The sequence below is a fragment of the Nipponia nippon genome, unplaced genomic scaffold (genome assembly GCF_047370975.1).
Source record: "Nipponia nippon isolate SJK-2023a ecotype South Korea unplaced genomic scaffold, ASM4737097v1 scaffold_9, whole genome shotgun sequence".
Taxonomy (NCBI): Eukaryota; Metazoa; Chordata; class Aves; order Pelecaniformes; family Threskiornithidae; genus Nipponia; species Nipponia nippon.
Window position 1 is genome coordinate 28657743 of NW_028262413.1, and position 25714 is coordinate 28683456.

Here is a 25714-nt window from a genome sequence, read left to right on the forward strand (position 1 = left end):
CCAAAAGAGGAATTAGAGCTTCAGAAACTCTTAATTTTTGATTTGTATTTAGTGAAGGCTTGTAAATAGGAAAACTGATGGCATATTTATTCAGATTTAAGAAGATGCTTTCATCTTAGACAGTGACTGATTTTTGAAGTGTATAAAACTTGTAGTGGGTTACATAATGTTATTAGATCTCAGATTTTTGATGGAAGTAGTTTTTGCTTATTGAGTTCTAATTTTGTTAATTTTTCTGACTGAACACTGATTTTATTTTTTCCCTGTAACGTTCTTTACTGTAGGTGGCACTGTTGTGATTCAGCCTTTTTCACATTCGTTTGCTTCCTGTTAAGTGGCTTAATTATACATTGCTCCCATTTTGCAGTGATAGTTACCACTCTCCTGCTTCTCTCTGTGGTGTTAAGAAAGTGATTGGTGGTTGAACATAAACAATGTCTGGTTGGGGTGCCACTGTAAGGCGTGCTTCCGAATTTCGAATAACCTGTGTTTGTAATAGCTTGTGCATCTGTTTTACATTTTATGATGATTTTCTAGTAGATCCATAGAAAGACCATTGTCCTTTAATAAAAATCACTCATTCTTTAGAAATGGAATTTATCGCAAGCATTAAGAGAAGCCAGAACAATATGTTATAAAAGAAATGTTAAAGATATTACTTCTGTTTTCATATTAAACATGGCTGAAAACTCAACACATTCTGGAAGTGATTATCTAATCACTGTAAAAAATTACATATATCAATTTAAGTATACTTTTTTTTGTTATCATATGCATCTAGTTCTCTGCTGTAATCAGACATGGCCAAATTGACTTTGAGATTAGCGTACAAATACATTTCATTGAAAGCAGGTTTGAAAACTGAACAGTAGCTAGAGGCTTCCAAATCGCTGGTTGGTCTAACACAATTTAACATTTTGTTACTGAACTGTCTTCCTGCTCAGGAAACTTCTCTGAAGAATTTTTTGGTTTTAAGAAAATCGGTCAGCCTTGCATTGTAATTAGATTACCATTTTAAACTTTTGTGACTGAAAGAACAGAAGTGTATTTGTATCATTATCACATATTTTTGGGGTTAGATATCATTCAGCATTTTAATCATGCCACTTGATCTGTTCTCACATGGAAATATTGCATAGTCTAAGTGAAAAGTCTTCATTTTAGTAGATGCTTGACAATGATGTATGTATCAGATTACTTGTTTGCAAAATAGGGTTGGAAGAAACCAAAAATGAGTAAACAAGGGAGTCCGATGTCATGTGTTGTAAAACTTATGTAACATTCATGTTGCATTTACCTTTTAAAAGATCTTTTCTTCTCAACGCAAAAAAGTGCCTTACCTGAGTAGCTGGAATATGCGTTTGTGCTGCGGTCTTCTGTTTGTGAGATTTTCTTTTAAAGGTTACTGTTAAACGATGATTATTACTCTTCTGATAAATTCCTAAAATTTCTGTTAATTACGCTATGAAGTATAGAATCATTGAGTCTTGCAAATTATTTTTACTAATAAGGTTTCACTTTTATAAATTCTACTGATTGTCATTATTTATTTGGGGTGGTTATTGTTGACAGATACAGTCCAGTTTCTGCCAGAGGTAAAGTTGTCAATGTGTTCTAGCTAATCACTTACAGCAGAAGATCTTAACTTCTGTCTTTTGAAGTGAGTGCTTTACGTAACTCTTAATAGATAAGCATATAACATTTTTGGTACTACATACATAGGCTTCAACTAGGGAGTGATCAAACTTGTCATTAGCGTGGAGGTATGTTCTAATTTTGGATGAAATATTAGTGATAATGAACAACAGATCTGTGTGGAAACCGCAACTCTTCCTCACCCCTGATCTTGAAAAGCTAGTGCTTGCTGTCTTCCATCAGCTGGAATATCTTGTCTAAGTGCAGCTTTCATATTATGGAATATATAGAAAGTGTTTACTGTAGTACCTCAACGTTTTATGAGTTCATAAATTAAAATCGTGATCTAGAGTCAGAGTTCAGTTGGCAAATGATATTTGAAAAGCACTCATTGGGACATTGTTTCAAGAATTCATGTAGTTTAGTAGAAGGCCTATGTCCTGCCTTTAAAGCAGCTTAACTCAATCTTTAGTTTGATCATTACAATTTGTCTCATTACAGTGCGACTCAGTTCACGTAAATAATCATCATTTACTTATCTAAAACACTTGTTTTATTGTCTTGGCTTTGGTAGTCCTATATACTTTGCTGTCATGTTACTCCCAAGCACCAAGTTTCATACTTGGTATTGACTGATCGTGCCTGGTCAGATCTTGCAAGATCTCTGGTCATGCCTTTTCTTGTTGCCTGAAAACGTGAAAGCAATGAACAGAATCTAGATTCCCTGGTTTGTGTCAGCTTGGGTGTCCACTGTTGCAGGAAATATGGCTGTAGCAAGGTTCTGCGTGTTATTCCAGGGACGGCTCCAGCTGCTTGAATGTGTGGGATTGGGAGGATGCAAAGTGATTTTATGCCTCTGAATGAGGCATATGTGAATAATGGCATAATATGAGGCATCATATGAATTCTGTGTGGTCTAATGAGATATCTCCCTAACTCTGCTATCATTGGTAGAATACCAGTAATGCAGATGTGGCATAGCAAAATGTGTTAAGCTTCATTGCCAGGAAAATAACATCTATAATGTGTGTAAACCTTTTCTTATGCTTTTGGACTTAGGGGGCCAGCTTTAATGCAGTCATACCATGTGTCTTGTCTGTCCTTGTATATCCATGATTTTCTGTCATCCCTGCCATAACTTTTAATATCAGTGGGCCAATTTAAATTAATTTAGTCATTATAGATTTCACGAGAGTAGGTGACTAGCTTGGAAGAAGACATCTTGTTAAAGTTCACGTTGCAGAAAAAAACTGCCACTCAATCTTTACTAGACACCAGAGAATTCTGAGAGAGAACGAGAACATGAACGCACCAACTGAGGAAAGAGGGATTGTGTGTGTGGTTGTTTTTTGTTTTGTTGGCGTTTTTTGTTTGTGGGGGTTTTTTTTTGTTTGTGTGTGGTTTGGTTTGGTTTTTTAATAAGAATTAATTGAAGTGCATGTCATTATCTCATTTCTGGCACCAGAGAAACCAGTAAGGAGATGATGGGAAAACAGGCTCCACTAGATCCACAGTTTGCAGAACCACTTAGGCTTTTTTTGCTTGGTGGTTTGTTGTGGTGTTTTTTGTTTGCTTGTTGGTTTGTTTTTTTTTCTTTGGGCAGGAGTTCAGCTAATTCTTACACTTTTCCATTTTTATGTATGGCAGTGCTGGTCTTCTGAATATTTTAATTTTAAGATGAAAATTCCATTTATAATAAACTTTTACTAAAGCTCATTCTAAAAATGAAAATGGATTAACTTCATTTTTATGCTCTTTTTTGCAAACTTTTTATACCACATAGAAAAGTACTTAGTGGTTAAAATGTTACAAGAGATACCAACAGACACATCAGCTCAGTTGAAAATGGATTAATGTATTTCTACCATACCTAAAGATTTGAGATGATTTTGATAAATGAGAATTTCATATTGCCATGTTTTTCTGTTTACTTTCCAAAATCATTTGACACAATATCTTGTTAGCTCTTTTCATGAAGTACCATTTTTATTTTTACTGCTGGACATATGTGGGAAACAATATTAAACAAGGATCCAAAATGGTTAAACTGTTAACTTTTCCTTCTTTGTTTTGGTTTTTTGTTTTTTTGGTTTTTTTTTTTAAGTGGGATTTTGAAAAATCCTTTTTATTAAGATAAATCTGTGTTATCAAAAACTTCCTTAATCCATATTTCAACTTTTTAAGTGATATCTCCTCAAACTTATGTCTTGGTCAAATGGGCATGTGCTGTTCTGTTTAAACATCTTAGCTGTATAAAGATCACATTAAAAGAAGACCTATGTAAAAATGAAACGTAACAACTTCTGGCATTTAAAACCTTCAGATTAATCTGGTATAAAAGTGTTTCTTTTTGACGTTTTACCTTTTGCTCTCTTGTAGTCTTACAAGTTGGTATAGTTTTATTGATTACGTTGTCACTGAAGGTAATGTTTGATGCTCCCAAATCGGAAAGGGCTCTAGTGGCTGGTTGTGGTTGAAATTGCAGACGAAAGGGTTGTGGTAAGGATACAAACAGTGGAAATGTGTGTAAGAGGATCAGTGGTTGTGTATATTTTCTCTCAGCTTTGGGCACTGCTGAAGGTGGTATATTGCTATTGATTTGGAATTGAGAACTCTCAAATCATGTATATAGGTATATAGATATGGCTTTGATGCTTTGTATATAAAGATATAATGAACATGGTTGAATTATTTCTAAAATAAAGGATTCTCAAGTTTAAGCATCATCTTACTGTGTGTTAATCAGTTTGTGCAATAGTGATAGAGATAAGAGATATTCTAATAGATTTGGCTATAACGGTCAACATTTCAAAATGCATGGATGTTCTATACATCACCTAGGTTTCCGTGTGTCTGATGTTTATATGAATGTTTTATTACCTAGTATTTTCTAGTTTTGGGTGGTGAGCTTAGGCAGAAAAGAATTAGTAATGCCTTTAAATCTCTTTCTGTATGCTAAAAGGAATTAAGCCCAAAATTATTTGTGGATGGAGGCAGGCAGATTCTGTAGCCAATTTTGGCCAGTGGAATTTTGATTAATGCAACAGAGAAATGCATTCTGCTGCTATTGTTTTATGGTCTTCAGGCATCTCAGCAACTGAGTTTATATATATGTGTGTGTGTACGCATGCATATGTGTGTGTATGTATATATATAAAAACTAAAAAACCCACACCACACACTTATTTAAAACTGTTATTGATTGAGCAACTGGATCTAGCAGCTGAGGCTACAGTAAGTCTGGAAGAATCTCAAACTAATTTAAATTTAATTGTTGGGTTTTTTTCCTCCTAGGATGGCTTCAGCTGTTTTGTTTTGTTTGTTTTTTTTTTTCTTTCAAAAAAGCTGAATTTTATGATGTGACAATTTAGTTCTATATTCTTTTTAAGTTGCTCTTTAGCATTACTTAATGCTTGTACAAACTTTTATCTTTCCACCCATCATTACTTATTGATATATTTCTATAAGGTTTTGGCAAGGGTAGTTTCTCTCCTTTTTTCTAATGCTTACAGGTACGTTCTTAAATCAGGCTATCTTGAGTGTAGTTCAGTGAAAACAGTTTCATTCTGCTTGAGATTCTTATTCCCTCTTATAAAAAGGAAAATTCAGCAATGAAGTTCTGTTGTTCTGATTCTGACAGACAGCACAAGATACTCTAGAGGTGGGTGAAGCCTTTCCCTTAAAAGACTTGTTGCATGATGTTGTTATGTGAAAGAACCAGCTGAAACAACTGTAGTTAAGGCCTTCCAATCAGGGTGATATCTGTGAGAGAGTTAAAGTTGATTGAAGACCTCCCAGAAAGAGAGAGGAACTTAGTTCATTAGGGTATCTTGCTAAGAATGCCTTGCGAGGGTTTGTTTTCATTCCGGGTATGCTAATTTTAATGATTTCAATCTATGCATGCAGACTGAGACCCATGGTCATCCATGCTGGTTGTTACTGGCTCTTAAGACAGCCAAGAAAATAAAACTGTTTCTAAATGTGTTGGAGCTGAAGGTAGAAAACCCCAAGATTTTCCTAACTTCAGTGAAAAAGAAATCTGCAATAATTCAGTATAATAGTCAAGTTGATCCAAACAGGATCTTGAGTCTATTTTCACTGATAAGAGCCAATTCAACTCTGTCCTTTTTACTTTTTTTGAAGGAAAAGTTTTGAATCTTTTTTTTTTTCCCCCCCATACTTTTCAGTTTTACAAATATGAAAAGTACCTGGTTCCAGGGAGGAATAAATACAGAATCAGGGTTTGATACTTAAGGCTTTTTGGGAGAGGTAATTTGTTATATGTGAATTTCACTTCTTTCCTTGTAGTGCTACAACTGCTAAGAAAGGTATCCCAAGAAGAGTTATACAGTAATTTATTTCCTCAACACAGGTCTCTTAAGTATTCTATTTAGATACGTTATTCTTGTTTCAGGTCCTGGATTCCTCTGGGTGGAAAAAATCTTGGCTTTCCAAAGGAATAAAAAAAAAAAACAAACACCAAACCCCAACAAAACAAACCAACAAAACCCCAAAAAACATCAAACTGTAAAATCTGTGCTTTTTAATTAAGGTTTATTCAGCATCTTTTGCTTTTTACACCTAAATTCTTTTAATTGGTAATTATTTCCCCACTAAAGTCTTCTATTAAGTGTATTTCTATTGGTTTGTAACCATTTTGAGCATTAACTTAATACCTTGTGCTGATGTCTTCATTCTTTGAATCTCTAGAACATTTCCAGTTAGAAGGAGAATTTCAGCATGAAATGAACTCTATTCTGTAGAATTGAATCTCTTTTCTTTTTATTCAGTAAAACCACGGTGATCATGAGTTTCCCTGAAAGCCTAAGCCAATGATTTACATATTAGAACATGTATAATTCTTTTTCTGTGTTCCTCACAAGACAGGCTTTCAGATCAATGGGGTTTTATGAATATATATTCAAATTGTTTGAGAAGGTCTAATTCTGCAGTTGGAATATGTCAGAAGTATGCTAGGCTGCCACTTATCACTCAGTTATAAAAAATCCAGGCATTCTGTTTTTGAATTTGGAGTTATTTAGGAAGAGTATGTTTACATCTCTTTCTAAATAAATAGCCTGTGGCTGTGTTGTGACAGTCAGTGCCAAGCTAAAGTCTTTTGTGAGCATCCCTCTGGCCTCTTTTTGGACATTTACATTTTCATTGTTGTTATCTTCTGGAGATGAATCAAAATCATTGAAGTCAACAGTGAAGGTTGGGAAAATGGGGTAATGATTGGGCATTCAGTCTCACAGATGGAAATGGATGGGATCTTTCAGAATGGTAATCTATTCTAAAAAGCCAGCTACTGAAAAGCTGGCTTCTCTTCTAGTTGGCAGTCTGGATAATCCTATTCTTGCCTGTCCATCTTTTGCATCATATATGTGTTTACGTTTTTTGTGTAAATAAATTGTGTGATTAAGTCCCTGCAGGTGTCCCCTGACTGCTACATTCATTCTTATAGAGAAAATTTACTTTGATAACGGTTATGTTTCTCAGGAGCACATCCTTGGCAGATAGAGGATTATGGCTGTCATGTCATAGGTGAATCAGTGAGGAACAAACTGTGGCCAGATACGGTGCATTTCAGATTTGGATCTAAGAGACCATGTGTCCCTGCAGCTTTACTCTCTAGAGTTTGCTGCTTAGTGGCTTATGCAAGGATAGTGTGAGAGCATTTAAAAAGGCATACCAATCAGGAGAGCTTTAGTTACTGGAAAATTATTCTGTTTTTCTCCTCTCTGCATCTGTTTTAGAGTCTTTTCTTTTTACTATTATCTGCCATGTACTGAAGTTGGTATAATGAGGGTCCTTTGGATGGAGGAGCTGCTTCCTTTCATCCTCTCCCAAAGTTGTAAGAACTGCTTTGGCAATCATCTTTGTTTAACCTAACCCCAGAGCTGGCTTTAATGTTTGTAATTCAACAGTATGAAAAAGGCTACAAGGAATTTTTTGAAGCAATTTTTGTGTCAAATTACCAAAACACCCGGTTAACCTTAAAAACATAAATTTAAAGAAAGAAAGAAAGAAGGAACTTAGGCTGCCTGCTAAAAATGTACTCCAGTACAAGAAAATTGAGTTTGGTTCAGTAAATACATAATCCAAAATATTTGGTATAGATAATGAAACAATATAAACTATGCATAGTTTATAAAATAAAACACACATTTCTAGCCTTGAGAATAAGCTAAAGTACAGATATGGTGACTGAGTTAGTTAATTTCTCTGACATGCGTTCTACTATTTTGAATTGTACTGTCTTCCATGCTTCCCTGTTTTCCTCCTCCTTGTTTGAGGATGGGAGAATAAATGGAGAAGATAACGTGTCAAAGCCGTTATGTGATTTCCAAAGGAAGTGAACTTATGTTTTTAAGGATTATAATAGGCCTGTCTAGGACACAAGTCAAGATGTCCTGATTCAGGAATATAGGATTATTCTGATGTAGCTGCTCTGTGTATTAGAGGTCCTTCTTGATAGCAAAGTAATTAATATGATCACCCGGTTGAAGAGACTAGAAGTACAACTTTAAGATAAATACATACATAGAAACCAAAGTAACGATTGAGAGCTGGAGAAAAGAAGGAAAGGCGCAAAAAGAGCTTTTTGATGTGCGGGACTATTGATCAGAGAATTGAACAGAGGGAGAAAGAAACAGGAGCTGTATTGTGAGTGTTTTTAGTTTTGTGTCGTGGATTTTCCTTTAAGTGTTGTTTTTTAACAGTATTGCTTTCTTTTTTAGTTTGAACTGGCTCTTTAAAAATCGTATGGGATGGATATGACCTTGAAAAATAATGGGATTTAAAATTGTTTTGACTCCAGTGCAGCCATAGCCTACCCCATAAAGGTTCCTTTTTGTCAGCACCTTCTCAAGTGGTACAAGTTTCCACTGCTTCAGCACCACAGGGTATATCTGCTACACTCGGTACCGTAGGTGAGCTAGAGAGCTGTATTGATGTCCAAGACCCCAGAGCCCTGCACACCAGTATTGTGTGTCAGTAGGACAAAGGGATGGCGCCAACCGTCCTGCTGTATGCGCCAGTAACTAGAATTAATTACAAACCAATCGAATCCGTTGCAGCCAATTGGTAAACTAATTGGTAATTTTAGCTGTACATCTATATGTAGTTATCTGGATGCCTGTAACGGCGCTTTCAGAGCCACTTTTGTTCTGCTTCATCCTGCTTGACAAAATGGCCCTCATAGCTTTAGGGAGAAAGATGTGCATCAGTGAATATGGGGCCGCTCCAGCTGCTTGTCTTGTTTGTATTCCCTTGTTCGTAAAACATGACTCGGGTTACAGCTGCATGGTTCTGCTCTGATCATTTCTGATAATGTGTAGCTAAACATTCCTTAAAATAGGTTAAGCCATTTATTGTATTTTTTTTTCCTATGCCAAGTAACTTCAGAAATATAATTCATATTCAGATTGATTCCTTTTTTTTTTTCGTGAGGAATATTGCAGTGGCAGGCTTGAAAAGTAAATGATTCAGAATTAAATTTTGCTTTCTATGCTCTTATTGTTAGTAACAGTCAGCACAACTTAGTATGGGCTAACCTAAGTGGATGCGAATTGAATTAGAAAGCTGAAATTTTATTAGTGAAACTGAAAAAAGAACTGGCTAAAATACTTGTTCATTTCTTGTAGCAGACTTTACTTAGGAATTATTTTGGTGCTGTAAACCAACTGCCTTGTAAGAAAGACTTTTAGCTTTTTTGTAGAATATTTCAAAACAAAGAGCAACTTTTAAATCAGCAGTGGTATTCTGTTTGATTTCCCTTGTGTTTGACTTTCTTGTGACTTTTCCCTTATGACAACCAGCATATGCTGTATATCTGTCATAGGTACTAGTTAAAAGGATGCTTATGTGAAAACTGAAGCTGACTTTCAAACTTGCATTTGTGTTAAACAAAATGAATAGTCATCCATAAAATATTATATGAAAAAGCATTTTGCATACGTTAGACGTCCTTTTTCTATTAAAAGGACAATTAAAAGTAAAGAGGAATGGCACATAATGTTACAAAAATGTGCATTAGTTACCTGTACTGTAGTAGAGTGTTTTTACTGTTTTCAGTGTTAAAAGTTTTACTGTTAAAACTTGTAGTTATACACTTAAGAACCAATACATTTTCAGTTATAATTGTTCCCAAAGTATTTTTAAGTAATAATTATTTGCTCTGAGCAGAAAATTTCTCTTAATACCAGTAGGAATGACTTTGACGTAGTAAAGAACTTGCAAAACAGCAACACTTTGTCATTAGTGTTTTTCCTTATACCATAAAATTATGTCTGTATTTTAAACTCTGCATGTGAAGCTGATGTAAATTTTCATAGAATTCAAGCTTCATTTATGGATTTTTATTATTTTCAGCATGTTGTCATCGTAGAGTACAGTATACATTTTTCTTGTCTTTGAAAGAGTAGCTATGAAAACTTCTGATTGACGTGATCTCGAACTGTCTCCTAGAGAAATGCATTAATGTGCTTCATTGGGTGATAATCAGCTCTGCTGAGAAGGTGCCTTATGCCTGTTGGCTATCAGAGTCTGTGTGGTTTTTGTCACGTGCAGTAAATGATTTTTGAGTTTATATGTGGAATATAAGTGATTTCCTAGCTTCCTGCATGGTAAAGAATTGCTCCTTTCTCTACCAGTGACAGTACATAACTATAGTTTGCTCAGGGAACAAAGCTAAGAGTTTAATCGTATGGTCTTTTGCTCTGCTTTGCAGTGAAAAAATGGCAGTATTGTCTTGAGTAAAGACTGCAGGATCCCAACTTACCTTTTAATTTTTTTTTATTGTTTCTGTATGTAATCTGACCTTACTGTAGTTACTACACTTGTACATTTGACCAAACTGGAAATCAGTAGATACTGTCAATAATTTCTGAAAGTTAAGGGTATTTTTATCAGAAACAAGTCTTTTAGTTCCTTACTGTTCAGACACTGGCATTTTATCTATTAATTTCTCCCTGATACAGCGTGTAGTCAAGTTAATTTTATATATCTTTTCGTAACAGTTAATTTTATTTGTTAGAGACCAACATGTAATTTACAAGATTCTAACTACTTCATCAAGATTTTGCAATATTTTGAATAAAACTCCAGCATGCCCACATAATTTCTGACAGTGTATGTTTAATCCTACCCAGGAATTATGGGATGGACTAGATGGCCCTTAAGACCCTTCCCAGTTGTGTTATTTTATGATAATGTGTAAATCTTTCAAGCCATAAAATATGTTCATGACTACAGCTTTCAGTGATTAATTCACATAAAAATGTGTAAATTCTTCATTAACTCCGTATAGTTCAAAAGTAATTTTTAAAATGATAAAAAATTAATTGGTTTGTAATGGTCAAGAAGCATAATCTGGACATTGGAGTTGTAAGGTCTGGATATGTAATTGCTCCATAGACAAGAATGTGCAATTAGTGACTTTTTTTCACTTGTTAAGGTGTGCTAGTCAGAGAAGAGAATGTAAACTTTGCATCTTGCATCTTATCTTGTTTTTTTTCCTCAGTAAGTTTATGTCAAACACGATGATTTTACAAACCAAGTGTAATGCTTTGGTCTTTCTCTTTTTGCCTCAAAATACCACCATGAGAGTCTTTTTGATTAAAAATTGCTTTATTAGTACCATAGTGCTGATAATCTCACGTGTCAATAGAATGTCTGTCATTAATCTGGACACGTAGAAGCAGACACCATTTGAAAGTTCTGCACACTTGAAAGTCTGTAGGAACAGGATATGGTTTGCCGAACCTCAGAGGCATAAGAACTGTTTTTTTGTAATGCCAGGATCCCGGGATTCTCCAGAAGGAATTCCCTCTGTCTGGTGCAGTTGCCTTTGTGTAGCTTTGTGTATTTTTACTTCACAAACAGATTAATTGTGACACTTTTAGTCTCCCACAGGTCTATCAGGTTTTACAGACAGTTTTGCTTATTCGGTGAAGTATGTCCAGCATATTTTAAAAGATAACAACGCTGACAAAAAAAATCCTGAAGCATTGATACTTACGTATGTTAGGAATTATTTTCTTGCCAAATTTTGCTATTCTGTCCTTAGACATTGGTGCTTGCAGAGATCTTAGAAAATGTGCACGTTTTTGATAGGATAAATGTTTTAATGTTTATTCACATAAAAATCTTAACTAGATGGGCTTTTTTGTTTTCAGGGTTTTTCTTGGGTTTATTTTTTGTAAGTGTGCTACAGACAAGTAAATTTCCTACTTACTTTTCAGTTCCTTTATTGGGGCAGGGGATTGTTTTTTAACTAACAAAGGTTGATGTAATGGTTGCCTTTCAGGAAGTCCTGATGATGCTTGATAACTACGTAAGGGACTTCAAAGCATTGATTGACTGGATACAGCTACAGGAGAAGCTAGAAAAAGCTGATGCTCAAAGCAGGTAATTAGATTTATGTATTTTTTTTTTTTAATCTACATCCAAATACTATCTCATAGTAACCTTCATTTTGTAGCAGAGATTCAGTAAAGAGAACTGATTTTAATATCTGCTCTGGGGCATCAAGTCGGAAATTTTTCTTTTGGACAGAATTGGTGTGAGGACATAGAGGGGATTTTATCCTTCCTGGTAGTGTTATCAGTGAACAGCTGTGCTGGAAATGGTAAAGCGTTTGGAAGTATAGTATCAGAAAGGTAAAACTGATTACATCATTGTAATTTGTGCCTAGTGTTGAATTTGTGCCTTAGTGCCTAAGTTTTAGCATTGAGAGGTAAATGAGAAGTAAGGTTTTGCTGGTATAATTTGTGCCTGTAGAAGATGGGAGACCTGTAGTATGTGTGGAGTGATACACTTTAGTTCTTCCATTTTCCTTTGTTTAGGTAGTGAGTTCAATCACCCATCTGCCTAGGTAGAGAGAAAAAGCAGACCAAACGTGACAAAGTGGGTTTATTAGTTGATTATAGGTTGTTAATCCTGTTAGTAGTACTAGAACCAGTTAAAAAATAATTTATGTAAGTGCTTTTCTGAATCTGTCTTCATCAGCAGTTGGTTCTACAAGTTTGATTTTGTTTTTAATTGCCAGTTGTACTTTTCATGTAATCAGCTTCAGGAGCAAGAGTTAAAAATAAAAAAGAAAATAACATCAGTTTCAATGAGATGCATAATGAAACTGCTACCCTGGCTTCTGCCTCAAACTATGTCTGTTTGGATGAGAACATTTTATGTTAGTGGCAGTTAACTTAAATCAACTTGTTCAATTATCTTTGCAAGTACACATTTATCAGGAAATGTTACTGCTGCTGAAGTGTGTGGTATGTCAGTAGTATGATAGAAGGAGTGGAAAGTGATATATTTGGTTAGTTCTAAAGTTTTTTATGTACTGGAGATATTTGATACCTATATTAACCAAAGCAGCATTTAAACTGTATTGAATGCTCTGTTACACAGGATAGGAAAACCTAGGGTACCTTAAATGGTTGTGGCCTTTTATGTGCATTGTTATTGTCGCTAGAACTAGAGGATCTTTCCAGTCCTACCCCCAATCCTTTCCTTTTAACTGGGTGGTTTAATGTTTGGTCCCACACTGACATTTAAAATAAGCATGTAGTCTTGAGGCTACACATTGTTTTTGATACGAGTCTGGCCAATACGGTTTGGAGTTGGTGTAGAAACAATTGCTAAGATGCATGATTAAATTCAGCAGTATTTATTAATACTTTATAGCATTTGTTGGTGCTGGTTTTCCTTTAAGGTGATAGAGGAATAGTTATTGCAAATTTTATTTTTAAACTTTTCTTTCCTGAATTTGCAGACCTACTTCATTAGCCTGGGAAGTAAAGAAAATGTCTCCAGGACGCCATGTGATTCCAAGTCCATCAACAGATAGAATTAGTGTGACATCAAATGCTCGAAGAAGTTTAAATTTTGGGTATGAAATCAGATCATGAGTTTATTAAAGCTAAAATAAGGATTCATTTGAAGCAGAGTTAATGAATAAACTATTTTTCTGTTGTAATCAATATATTGTTTTGCCATTTATTAAGTCATAAATGCAATTATTTGCATTCAGGCACAGGGTCTGTAAAAGAAAATCCTATCAAGGACTTAATTTTTTGCTTACTTCGTTATATATTTAATTACTGGTCATTCCAAAGACCTGAACATAAAATACAATCAGTGTATTTCATGTTATCTGTTTAATACTTTCTTCCCACTACAAAACAAAGGTCAAAATGTCTGTAATTGGCATTTTTAAATTGCCAGTGAATGCAATGTGAATGGCCAGCTGAGTGTGCAAAAGTAAATATAGGTCAAAAAGAGTGAGTGTAAAGTGAGATTATTATGATTCTCATGAATAGCAAAACTCATACTAGTTTAAACATAGAGCGTATGATATACTACAATAAAGCATCTTTTACTTGTTAAAATGAAAATGGCCATTTGAAAGCAGTTCAACAGATATGTGCATAAACGCCATTTTAGAGCAGCACTGTCTGGTGCTGTTTCAGTTCTGGAGAGCATGTAGGTGTTCAATTTAAATCTTTCTCAGTGTGTGGTTTTTTTACTACATTCAGTTTTGTTGGGATCTAGAGCACATGCTGTACTGTTTCGTAAGTGGTTACGATGTCCTCAGCAGAGATGTAATGTTAGCGTATTTGGTCAGTACCTCTGAGTATTGAGCTCTCTTAAATTTTGAATATCAAATATTTCTACAAAAATATTACAAACTGTTTGGTGAAAAAATTGCTCCAATGGTGCTAGTATCTTTGTAGATGTATGTATTGGTACCGACCTGACAACATTTGAGAGGTGTCTGCTTAAATGCATGATGATGGGGAGAAAATACGCAGTGGTCAAATGAAAAATTTGAATCTGGTGGAAATCAATGCTCTTTTATTAGAACACAAACAACAGCTCAGCATAATGATGTCTTTCAGCTAAGTCTTTTTTTGTATGTAATTATATGTTGCTGTTGCTGGAGCTGTTTTATTCACCAGCACAGGGAGATGATTAGCAACTGTGTGTGTTTAAAGCAGCTAGTAACAAGATGAGTTTTCTGTCCTTCAGACTTGCAAACTTTTTCTTCTGTCTTAGTCTGCTTGTGTGTCTCAAAGCAAGGCAACACCAGACAACTACAATATTTTGTGTGTGTTTGATAAAATAGTATAGAAAATAAGGGTTTAGACATACTTGGTACTATGGAAATTTTTGACAGAATGCTAGGAATTATTAGGAAAGGAATAGAGGACAGAAGAGAAGGTGGTATTGTACCACTGTAGAAGTTCGTAGCGATTGACTCGTACCTTCGGTCGTCTTCATCTCTTCCCGCAAGCAGTGTAGAAAAAGTAGGAAAAGTACAGAAACTGGAAACAAGAACAATCAGAAGTATGCAACAGTATTGATGCAAAAAGAAAAGAATTTGGAGAAAAGATAACAAGAACGGTAGGATAAATAAAATCACTTGGAGAGAAGATGAGTAGGAAAATTTTGTTCGTTATTTTTCATGAAAAGGAATTGGGAGTACTAATTGAAATGATCAAACACCAAGCTTAAAATGACAGAAGTATTTTTCAAGACTTAGCAAGTAGAATTTGTTATTATGCGATGCTTTGGATGACTCAAGCATAAATTATTTCAGAAATTAATATCACAAAGATTAAAGTCCATCTTTGGTTATTAAACACAACATAAATTACAACAACTTTTCAGTGTAAATTGCTGCAACCCGGAGAGTATGCCAAAGGAAAAGTTGTTCTGTACTGCACGGTTCTGATAGTCTCTTTGCTTGGCTGTGTGGAACTATCAGAGACAGGGTACGGGGCTTGGCCTCTCTTCCTGGTTTTCTCGCATGAAATGGTATTACATCCTCATAGGATCAACGGGGATTATTAAAAAACAAACCAATGAGCCAACCAGCCAAGTTTTTACAATTTATGGAATTATTCCTGATAGTTGTTTTTTTTTTTTGATGTCTGACTTGCTAAAACCAGGAAATAATCACAAACTGACATCTCACTGGGCTTAAAATAAGTGATCAGTCTAGTTATATGGAGGCTTTCTACACATTTGTTTGAAACTTGCAAGATCTCCATTTCTTTATCCTTGTTTTGTTTTGGCTAATGAGGCAGCTGGATTTGTTGGACTGTTTTAATCGGCATTGCAAAGCTTAGAAGAGAGATCAGTTGTATGATTGCAGATAAAATGACTCTTTTTACAGAAGAGAATTGGACGCTTTTTGAACATGTGCTTCTGGAATGAATGTTACCATTTTCCAATTTAAAAAAATTTTGCTTGCATTCACTGAAATAAAACTATATAGGTTTTTTGCTCTAAACCTTGTGCAGGAAATGGCAACTTTTTACAAAAGGCAAAACAAAATAATTTTAAAAAGCACTACGGTTTTGTCCATCCACAAATTCAAAGTTTAGGCAGTCATTTGGATTTTTCTGAAAGTTAATAGAATGACCTTCCAGATTTACAATTTATTTTTTTCTAAACTGATAATAGAAAACAGAACTATTCTTTTATTTACTTAATCTTGGAACAGAGTACCTTATGGATTTGTGTGATCTACATTTACAATTAAACCTGCACTTTTTTGGACTTCTTGCACTTATACTTTGTTAGACTCATCGTATTTGTAATGGTTGCAGCCCATGCTGTACAGTTCATTGATGCAGTTGGGCAGGACCCGGGAAGATGCAATAGAAGAGCTGTTACATTTGGCTTTAAATACTCACCATACGCTTATTTCTATGATTTTGAAATTTAGTATCGGAGAAAGTTTCTTGTGGGAATTGTTTGTCCATCACGACAGTGCTGCATGTTTCTTCAGCCGCTAGACATTTTTAAAACTTTGGAATTAGCTCTCAGTCTGAATCAGTGAACACCAAGATTAAGGAGAGAGTGTCCTGATAAAATTTTCTAATGAACCATTCTGTTATTTGATTAGACACTAAAAAGAGCTATGACTTTCATTTAGGAACCCTGCAGTGACAATTTCTGCAACACGCCTGGCTCCTTCTGGTGTAAGTTGGGCTGATAAGGTGAAAGCCAATCATGGAACTAAAGCTGCCAATCCTGAGCTAGCAACAGCACAAACCTGTCTGCCACCTCCAGTACAGAAGACATCGCGGAAAAATGGCAAGTCTTTTTAAGTGGCTTAAGTTATTTTCACAAACTGTGTGGTATAAAATTAGTTCAGAGTGTGATGACCTATTTTCAAGCCAAAATTAACTATAACTTTGCAAAATGCAATGTTTAAATTAAGTATTGAGATAAAAGATTAATGCAGCCTTAAATTATCATTGTAATAGTTTAAGTTTGGGACAAAGTTGTGTTTTCATGTGTAGGCAACATTCCACTGTATTTCCACCAACTAGAATTTGATGTGTTAAAATACCAGTACATAACACCCCAAGAAACAAAAGGTTTTCGGTCATAAACTGATAATCTAACTGACTGCAATTTGGAATGGTTTAACAATAAAAAGACTAATACATGTCCAGGAATCTGTAAAAGAGCTCAAGATAGTTTTATGTGCCCAGGGAGATGATGTTATCAGAACTGTGCTGAAGTAACTCATGTTTTTGTCTTTGAAGACAAGAATGATCACGTTCAGTTATGAATTGTTTCTCTAAAGATTCTCCTTGGAGAATGCTTGATGCCAGGGTCTTTCTCTCCTAGAAGACGTTTGTTTACTTGTAGACATAAAAAAACTTTACCTTTTGATTTATAAAGTTCGTTTCTTTGCACACACTGGAACCCTGAGGTTGTCTTCAGAGATGCATTTTTTCCATTTAATTTTTTCATGTGTGGTCCCAGGTGACTTTCTGCAAAATCAGCAGGCAGGATGTAGAAATGGATACTCTAAAAAACATTAAAAAGAAATGTTCATAATTTGTTGGGTTTTTTTTTCTAAAGAAAAATTACTGTAAGAAAATGTATTAATTTAACATAGTTCTACATAAAAGTCATGTATAGTGGTTGGGAGACTTGTGATAAATTATGGAACTAAAATACCTTGTCCAAGTGTCTTGCCATTTAACGTAAGTGAGTTCAGTAGAATGCAAATTCTTATGCCTAGAAAAGAACAACCAAAACCATACTCTAAAAATGGTTGTTTGAATGGGAATTGATTGATGCTGTTTGCATGAGGGAGTATCCTGCTGTATATAGTTGCAGTGAGCTGGTTTGAGAACAGTAGCAGTTTGGCTGAGCTTTCAACACTGTAACTGAAAGTGTAATTCCACTTTTAATTTTTGCCAGTAGTTGAAGGTATTCATAACAAAACCTTTTTCTGTTGACTGTCGCTCATATTTAAGTGACAGGCTCCAAGCTGTTGTTAAAAATACCTTTATTAGGGATTCTTGTGCAAATGGAGAATTTTATTAGCTACACAGGGAATAAAACTGATGTGCACTTCCATATGGATAACATATTTTTAAGAGGCTAAAAGAAAAACAAAAGACCTTATCCTTATGTTAGTTTTAGGCATTTAAAGGGCTGAAGAGTCAGCTTTGTGCTGTGTTTTATTGGCCGTTACCTGCAGCTGATGAGCTCCAAAAAGAGCGAAACCACTTAGGTCCTGTAGTACTGGCCTATAAGTGTTCAGTGATTTTTAAAATCAAATATACTATACAATTCAGACTTGAAACATTTCATTTTAAGAAATAGTGGTCATTCTTTCTAGAGGATTTGTCTATTCTTAAGAATCTCTTATCTCTGACATTCAACACTGAAGAATTTAAATGATTTTTTTCATGGCTGAATTGTAGTGTTTTTAACAAATCAAATTCTCTTTAGGAGCATGGTATCCTTTGTATGGATGCTAGAATCACTTTGGTAAAATCAAATTAACCTCACTGATTGGAGCACAGGAGGATCTGTGAAGTCTACGCAAAGGGAGTCACAAAGGCTCTTCACATGCATTATTGAAGCAGATACGAGGCTTGTGTATCATCTGCTCTGCCTGTCCACCAGCTAATGCACTCACAGCTGCTAGGTACATTCAGGCCTTATGGGAAGGAGGATTCCTCCTGTCACCCTGTAATGCTCTCTTGCCCACCCTAAAGCCCAGCTGGGGCTTACGGTGGTAAGATTTCCCTAAAACACTTTTTCTCCAGTGATTTCCAACAGCATTATGATCAGGTCTCACAATGGTTTTGTGAAGTGGATGAGTGGTATGATACTGTATCTGTTTCATCGTTGATGGAATTTCCAAATTTAACTAAGTCAGTCCTAAGGGAGAGAGAAAATTCGTTATTTTTTCCAGATATTCCTTTTAATTATTTTTTTTCTGGATGCATAATTAAATTAGGTTATATCATCTTATCTCATTTCCCTCATTAAACTCACTGTTACCCTCAATATTTTCATTAATTTAAAAAAGTAATAATTTTGTCTTTCATGCTTGAGTGTTTTCTGCAATGTGAAACGTAGTCTAGTCTTATTGTCTGACCAGTTTATGGCAAGGGAAAAGATTGATTTAGTAACATTAGTACACAGAGGCAATAGCCTAGCATGAAATTAACTCCCAGGTGCTCGTGATAAGAGGTGAGATAGGTGATACAAGTTTAGTGTGTGGATTAAGACTGCAAGTAGGTGCTTACAATTAGAATAATTGTGTATTGTTTGTACATAACTTAGGAGAAAGGGCAGTGAAGAACATGTAAACTTCTCAGAAATATTGAATGTTTTTTTTTCTATTGTCACACTTGAAGTCTAGTTTTATTAATTATTATTATCTTTCCTGTGTTAATTGCTCATGTGCATAGCTGTGAATAGATGTTCTTTGTAATGTAGCTAAGACTTGACTTTGCAGGACATACGGTCCTTTAAAGTAACTGTCCTGGTTTGGGCTCAGACGTGCTGGCACCTGATCTTGTGGAAGCATGCGTAACTTCTGCATATTGAGAACAAATTGCAGGAATGTCATCACAGACAGCAAAGGAAAGTTTATTCCTGACTGGATTGTCAAATTCTTAAGCACAATTTTAATTGAAAATTTTCCATTCTTTTTTTTTTTTTTTTCTCTCTCATATTTTAAAGTGACCATTAAAAGTAGTCTGACAGTTAACATCTCTGATTAAAGTCTTTCCTATTAACTCACCATCTCTTGTTATGGTTTGTAAATTTACCGCTTCTTGCATCACTACATTTTCTCTGTGGTGTTTTTTTTTTTTTTTTAATTTTATTGTTCTGGTTTTCATGTCTTCTGCCTTATAACTGTGTTTCAGCTCAGTTCATGTTTCTAGATTTGCTTCCAGATTCTGAAGTAATAATAGTTTCCCAAAGTGCCTCTCGGATACAGTAATGCTACTTTAGATTTAAAAAAAATTGGGGCTGAAGTTTAGTAATGAGTGGGGAAGGTCAAATAGGCTTTGGTAGTATATTACTTGCAAGTAAATTTTTAAGAAGGAACATGCATCTCCTGAGGTAGAAGTCCTAAGAGTTTTGCGCATATTTGCCTGGATTTATTTTATTGGTGTTGCCGGTAAGGCTGCTTGGCCAGTTCTTCCAGATGGAGTAACTTCGAAAGAGTGAGGGCCTCAAGATAACAGATGGCTTGTCACTTCCATGTAATACAAGAGCAAGCAGGGACAGGGAAGTTCAAATGAAACTAGAGAATGATCAAGGTAGTCAAATGAATTATTCATTAACAAAACTCTGGGAGTAATCAAACCCAGCATGTGATACTTAGCATGTGGAGATGGCTACTGGGCTATATGAAAAGAATCAGACTTAGGGGAAAAAAGTGAACGAAGGGTGGTGCCCTACTGTGTATTAACTTTGCTTCAAATTAGGAGCTATGTGATCTAATGTTAATAAATGTATTAGCTTTGCAAACTTTTTGTTAAAAACGTGCCTGAAAATGACTGAACACTAAACTGGTAAGTGAATTAAAATGAAAAAGTAAATTCTTGTGCACAGTTAGTTGTCAGACGGCATAAAACTGTTAAACTGATTCCAAATATTTCAACAGTCTGAATGTGTGCTTGCATTAAAAACTGTTTTGTATTTCAAGAATTCACCAAGCAATATTCTTTCAAACACAAAATATGTATTTCTGTGTTGTTAAAATAATTGGATGAGTCTTGAGAAATAATTATGAATCTGGCAGTGAACAAATACAAATCAAAAACTGAACATGTATGGCTTTTACTAAAAGATTCATTCTTATTGTAGTAAGTGTGATTATGGCTTTGCCATGCTCTGAATAATTTTATTCTGATTAATTCTATCATTTTAGAGTACTAAGAAATGTGCCATGAAACGAGGAATCAACTAGGCAAGGCAGGCAAGGATTTTTTTTTTTTGGTAGAATTAACTTCAGTAGATATTAGTAAAGATATTAGTGAAAGATATTAGAAGATATTAGTACAATTATTGTTAATATAGATATGATTAGTATATTTTGTTATCTAGATGTTAGTAAAACTATTTTTAGGTAGTAGATACTACTAAAGGGTGTCTCCTCATCTTTTTTAACGTAGAAAAGATGCTTTATGTAAGAGCTGACTTCAGTTTTCGGAACAAGTAGAAGTGAAATCTTGCAACAACATTGTTTTGCAAATGACTAGCAAAAGGAATCCCAATCCAAAAGTCTGCTGCAGTGAAGCAATGGAGGCTTTTTGGTTAATTTCAGCAGTCTTGTGAACAGTCTCTTCGTTGTCTGTATATTACTTGCCAGGGAAATTTCTTGGCCAAATTTTGTCATAAGCTATATACAACAAAATCTTTGTGGTCCTCCCAGTTACAAAAGTCAGTGGGGTAGGAGCAGCTGTGACGCACAAGGGGCCTAAGCAGTCCTCGATGTCCCATGTAGGGCCATATTCTACACAGGCTGTGTGCCTGGAGCTTTCTGCAGTAAATCTGTTTCTGATTCTTGTGGAATTAAAACCCTGTCCCCTGGAGTATTGGTGGAGATAAGATTGTCTCTTGAGAGGGTAATAACATATTTAGATCACTTGGTTCTGTAGGTAATAATATTTTTTCCATATAGAGATGAAGAAATGAAAATAAAGCCAGAATCACTTACAGGGGTCAAATGGAAAGTCTGTGGTAAAGCAAAAAATATAATCCGTATCTTTCTGACTGCCATTCCCCTCTCTAATCAGTGGTGCATACTGAAGCACGTGCAAGTGCACATAAGGGGAATCAACATAGAAAGGCTTTTTGCAGAGGTATGCTGTCTCTGGTTACCATCAGTAATCTGAAGAGATCAGCTATGGTCATTCACACAAAGTTCTGGAATTTTGTTTACTTTAAAATATACAGTGAATTTTCTAGAGTAAAACAGTTGCAACAGTAAAATATAAAATTGAATTATCTTTTCACATCTGTCATATTATCACTATTATTAAGGTTTGTGAACAATTACATAGTTATGTAAAAACAGCTATTGCATGAGCCAAGAAAAATTTCAGTACAGTCCTGTTAACTTCACTGATAACTCATGATTTACACCAGCCATTGGCCTAGGCTGCTGTGTTTCGTCCTGAGATGTTAAGGTTTGTAAGTTGTTAGATGCCAAGGGTAGCAAAGTATGAAAGCGCCATTAGTTCTGGTATAGGCCAATTTCCAGTTCACTCAATGCTGCTGATGTTGAACATCAGTGCAAGCCCACCTAAAGGTAGTTTAGTCCAGTAGGTACAACGGTTTTATTTTTTACCTAAAATAATCTTCATTTTTATTGACAGTCCTATGACTGTGCCACTGCAGTGCTTTGTAGTATAGCACTTGGAGTGAAAGTGCTGGTACCAGAATTTCTGTACTTGTTTTAGAGTTGCCAGAAACACATGCCCTGGAGGGAAATTTAAAAAGACTCAAGGATTTTTTGACTGTGAAAATTAATGTTAAGAAAGGTACATTTTACAGTACATTTTCATGTACTGTAAATTGCTTTAAAATAAACATGTGTTCTGAAAGGAAGAAAAAGTATTTTGTTCTCTCATCTCCCTATGGGTGTGTTGACCTGCATATAGATGTTACTGGCAGTCCATAAAGATGGTTCACTTCTTGTAACCTAACTGTCATGTGTTCCTACTGAAAGCAGGTGTTATTTTTAGAGAGCACAACACTTGCACCTTATATTTTTTAAACCACTTTATATTTTGCTTTTAAAAATCAGATCTCTAGAACTGCAAGTTTTAAGCCAGTCTTTAAGTTGGTAATGTGCAACTCATCATAATACAGAAATCAGTTTTCTCACCACCCTTGGGTGTTTCAAGTTACATTTTTTGACAACCAAGTAGACTCATATTTATTCCTATTCATATTTATGTTAAACTTTAATGTTTGAGCTCTGATCTTTATGCCTGAGCTACAGGACCATCTTTGTTAGTAAAAGCTTTAGAAATACCCAGAGAATGAGTTCTGTTATACAAGTTCTATTCTATTCTAGATTTTTTTTCCCTCTGTAAAGCGGGCAATTTAGTGTTGTTTTTTTGATTCTGTACTCTTCCAGGTAAAAATAATCTCCCACACCCTTCTCTTCCTTTTATGTGAATGATCCTAAAAATTGCTTCTGCCAAAAGTACATTGGAGAATGTCCTACATAGTTAGTTCTTAAGTTTTTTGCAAGAACTTTTGTTCAGCAAGTAGACACATGTGAACTTACCTTTCACACTTGTGAGCTGTAACATCAGGTCTCAAAAGAATCACTTGCAGTCATTTCAAGATGTATGGGAAACTATGTGCTGGTATTAATTGCTGGCCACAAAAATGTTGTATGAGGAGAAGGGGATTCACCTTGATATTCTAGAAATCTGAACACATTTAAGACCTGATACTTCAGGCAGACAACTGTAACTTTGAAGGCTTTTCAGGTATGTACCAAGATTAGATATCAGAAATGTTGATCAGCAAGTTGTATTTAACAGCTATTTAGTCATCAAAGTAAATGGAAGTAGACTGCTCTTCTATTTTCTCCTTCAATTTGCAGTCCCACTGTAGCAATATTTTGCTATTTCCTGGAATCCAGGAAAAGAAATTTTCCGAAAGCTGATACTGGTTAGTGTACTTCTATTATCAGAATGAAACAAATGGAAAAATTAAAGAAAATATTTCTGGAAGAGTAGTAAGCCGCATTCTGGACCATACTTTCCGCGCTAAGACATGCAATTACATCTCTACTTGCAGAGATTTGCACTTTCACAAAAGACCTCTAACGTTACTGTTGCTACAAAGAAGAACAAGAGTGTGGTTGCTTTGTTGTGCTTTACCATCTTGTGAAACAGCAATGTAGGCATGAAAAGCTTAAGTACATGTTGCCATTTTTCACGTGGTTTTGTGTACGAGTAGCTTAGCTTCTTGAAGTAACAGAACTGGTCCCATGAATAGAGTTGTTTAGTGCTAAACTGATAGCACTCCCTGAAGAATAAAAAGCTCTGCTAAAGAATATTTAATTGATTTTTTTTAAAATTGATTTTTAAAGAGAACATGTTTATCACACAACTTGTGTGATACTGTAATAAAATAATTGTTTATAATACTTCAATTTATAAGTCTACCTTTCTTAGAATGGGGTGTGTTTGTTGTTTTTTTTTTTAATGTAGATCGAAAGGATGCAGAGGGCTGGGAGACAGTTCAGCGTGGAAGGCCTGTTCGATCTCGATCCACAGCTTTGGCAACAAAACCTCCTGTAGCTGCAGAATCGCTAAAGTCCAAAGGTGACAGTGACAAAGAAAATGTCATTTCACCACCATCAGAGAATAAGCGTGAGAGTTCACTCACTGACAGTGGTGCATTGAAAAGCACGGAGCTTGTACAGAAAGATCCTTTACATCAATCTGAAGGTCTTCTTACTGAAATGAGTCAGGTCAGTACAATTTTGAACCACTTTGTAACATTAAATCTTGCAGCTTTTTCTTTACAGCATTTTCTAAAGGTAGTGTTGTCTAGAGGTTTTATTCACTAACCGGATTGGAAGAGGATTTAAAAATAATGGCTATTTCTGTTACATTTATGGAAATGCATTAAGATGTTGGCACAAATAGGCAAGTTAAAAATCACGAGATGAACCCTGTATTTTACAACACTGTGGACAGGTTTCCCATGTTTTCCAAAAACTCAGCATTAGGCACATCTCTTACATAGAAGATTTGCCATAGAAAGATCCAACTTTCACAAGGTTATGAGCAACTGAAATATAAGTGGTTATTTGCATCACTCATTGTAAGGGTTGCCAGGTATTTTGTTAAAATCCTTTTGACACTAGTGACTTTAAAAATCAGTGTGTTACATTTTGTTAATTTTACAAATGCCTCTTGTTAGTTCACAGCACACGCCTCGGAAGACAATGGGAGCACTGGCACACCATTGCAAGAAGATTCCTTACAAACAGTTTCTGAGATGCCTCCAGTTCTCACAAATACTGACTGTACTTCAAAAACTCTGCAGATTAGTGAAGCTTCCTCCCTGATCACTGATACTATAGATGGGCATCAAACAGAAAAAGCTAAAACTGAGACTGAAATGGATCCCTCAGATATTTCAAATGTGAGTGCTGCCAGATTGGTAAGAAATCTTATAAGATTTCTGAGTAAAAAATAAATATAAGCCTTAATTTTCTCATTCTGTGTTGTGGAGTGTTTATTGTTAGCCTGCTGTAGAAATTGTGGAAAAGTCTATAAGGTACTTACTGGAAAAAAAAGGAATTTGTTGCACAGATACTTTTCATGGTAGGATTTAATTCCGGTAAAGTTTCTGAACTTAAACTAGAAAGATATAAATGCATTATTTGGAATAGAGACATCTGTGCTCTCATTACTTTTTTTACATATATGTTTGCCATAATTTTTCATTTCCTTCTACTATCAATCATTTAAAGTCAGACTCTCATTAAATTCTTATTCCAGTTTTGCTAATTATTCAAACTGGAAACACATGGGATATCAAAATTCTGTTAGAAACAAATGTAGACCTCTGCCTTTTAAGAGTAGCTGAACTGCTCTCTTGGGTCGTCCTGTACAACTAGCAATTTGGACGAATACCATCCTTAAGCAACAAATGTGAAGTCAATATTCTGTTTTTATGTGGCTTCCCCAGAAGAATGTCCTTTCTAGTCTGTAGAATTCTGCAGGTTTTAAGGTGTGTGTGCTTTACTGGG

At 35.2% G+C, this 25714-nt stretch overlaps 1 protein-coding gene across 2 annotated transcripts in view; it reads left to right on the forward strand.

Annotated features, from left to right (window-relative positions):
- Positions 1-25714, forward strand: part of SCAPER (S-phase cyclin A associated protein in the ER) — a 168592-nt gene that overhangs the window by 19555 nt on the left and 123323 nt on the right. Inside the window, exons 6-10 of one of the 2 annotated variants that reach the window (XM_087744780.1) lie at positions 11945-12045; positions 13415-13531; positions 16586-16746; positions 24162-24424; positions 24880-25122. In XM_087744780.1, coding sequence (XP_087600906.1) covers positions 11945-12045; positions 13415-13531; positions 16586-16746; positions 24162-24424; positions 24880-25122 — 885 coding nt within the window. The remainder of the gene's footprint in view (positions 1-11944; positions 12046-13414; positions 13532-16585; positions 16747-24161; positions 24425-24879; positions 25123-25714) is intronic. The other variant, XM_087744781.1, reaches the window with a different exon arrangement.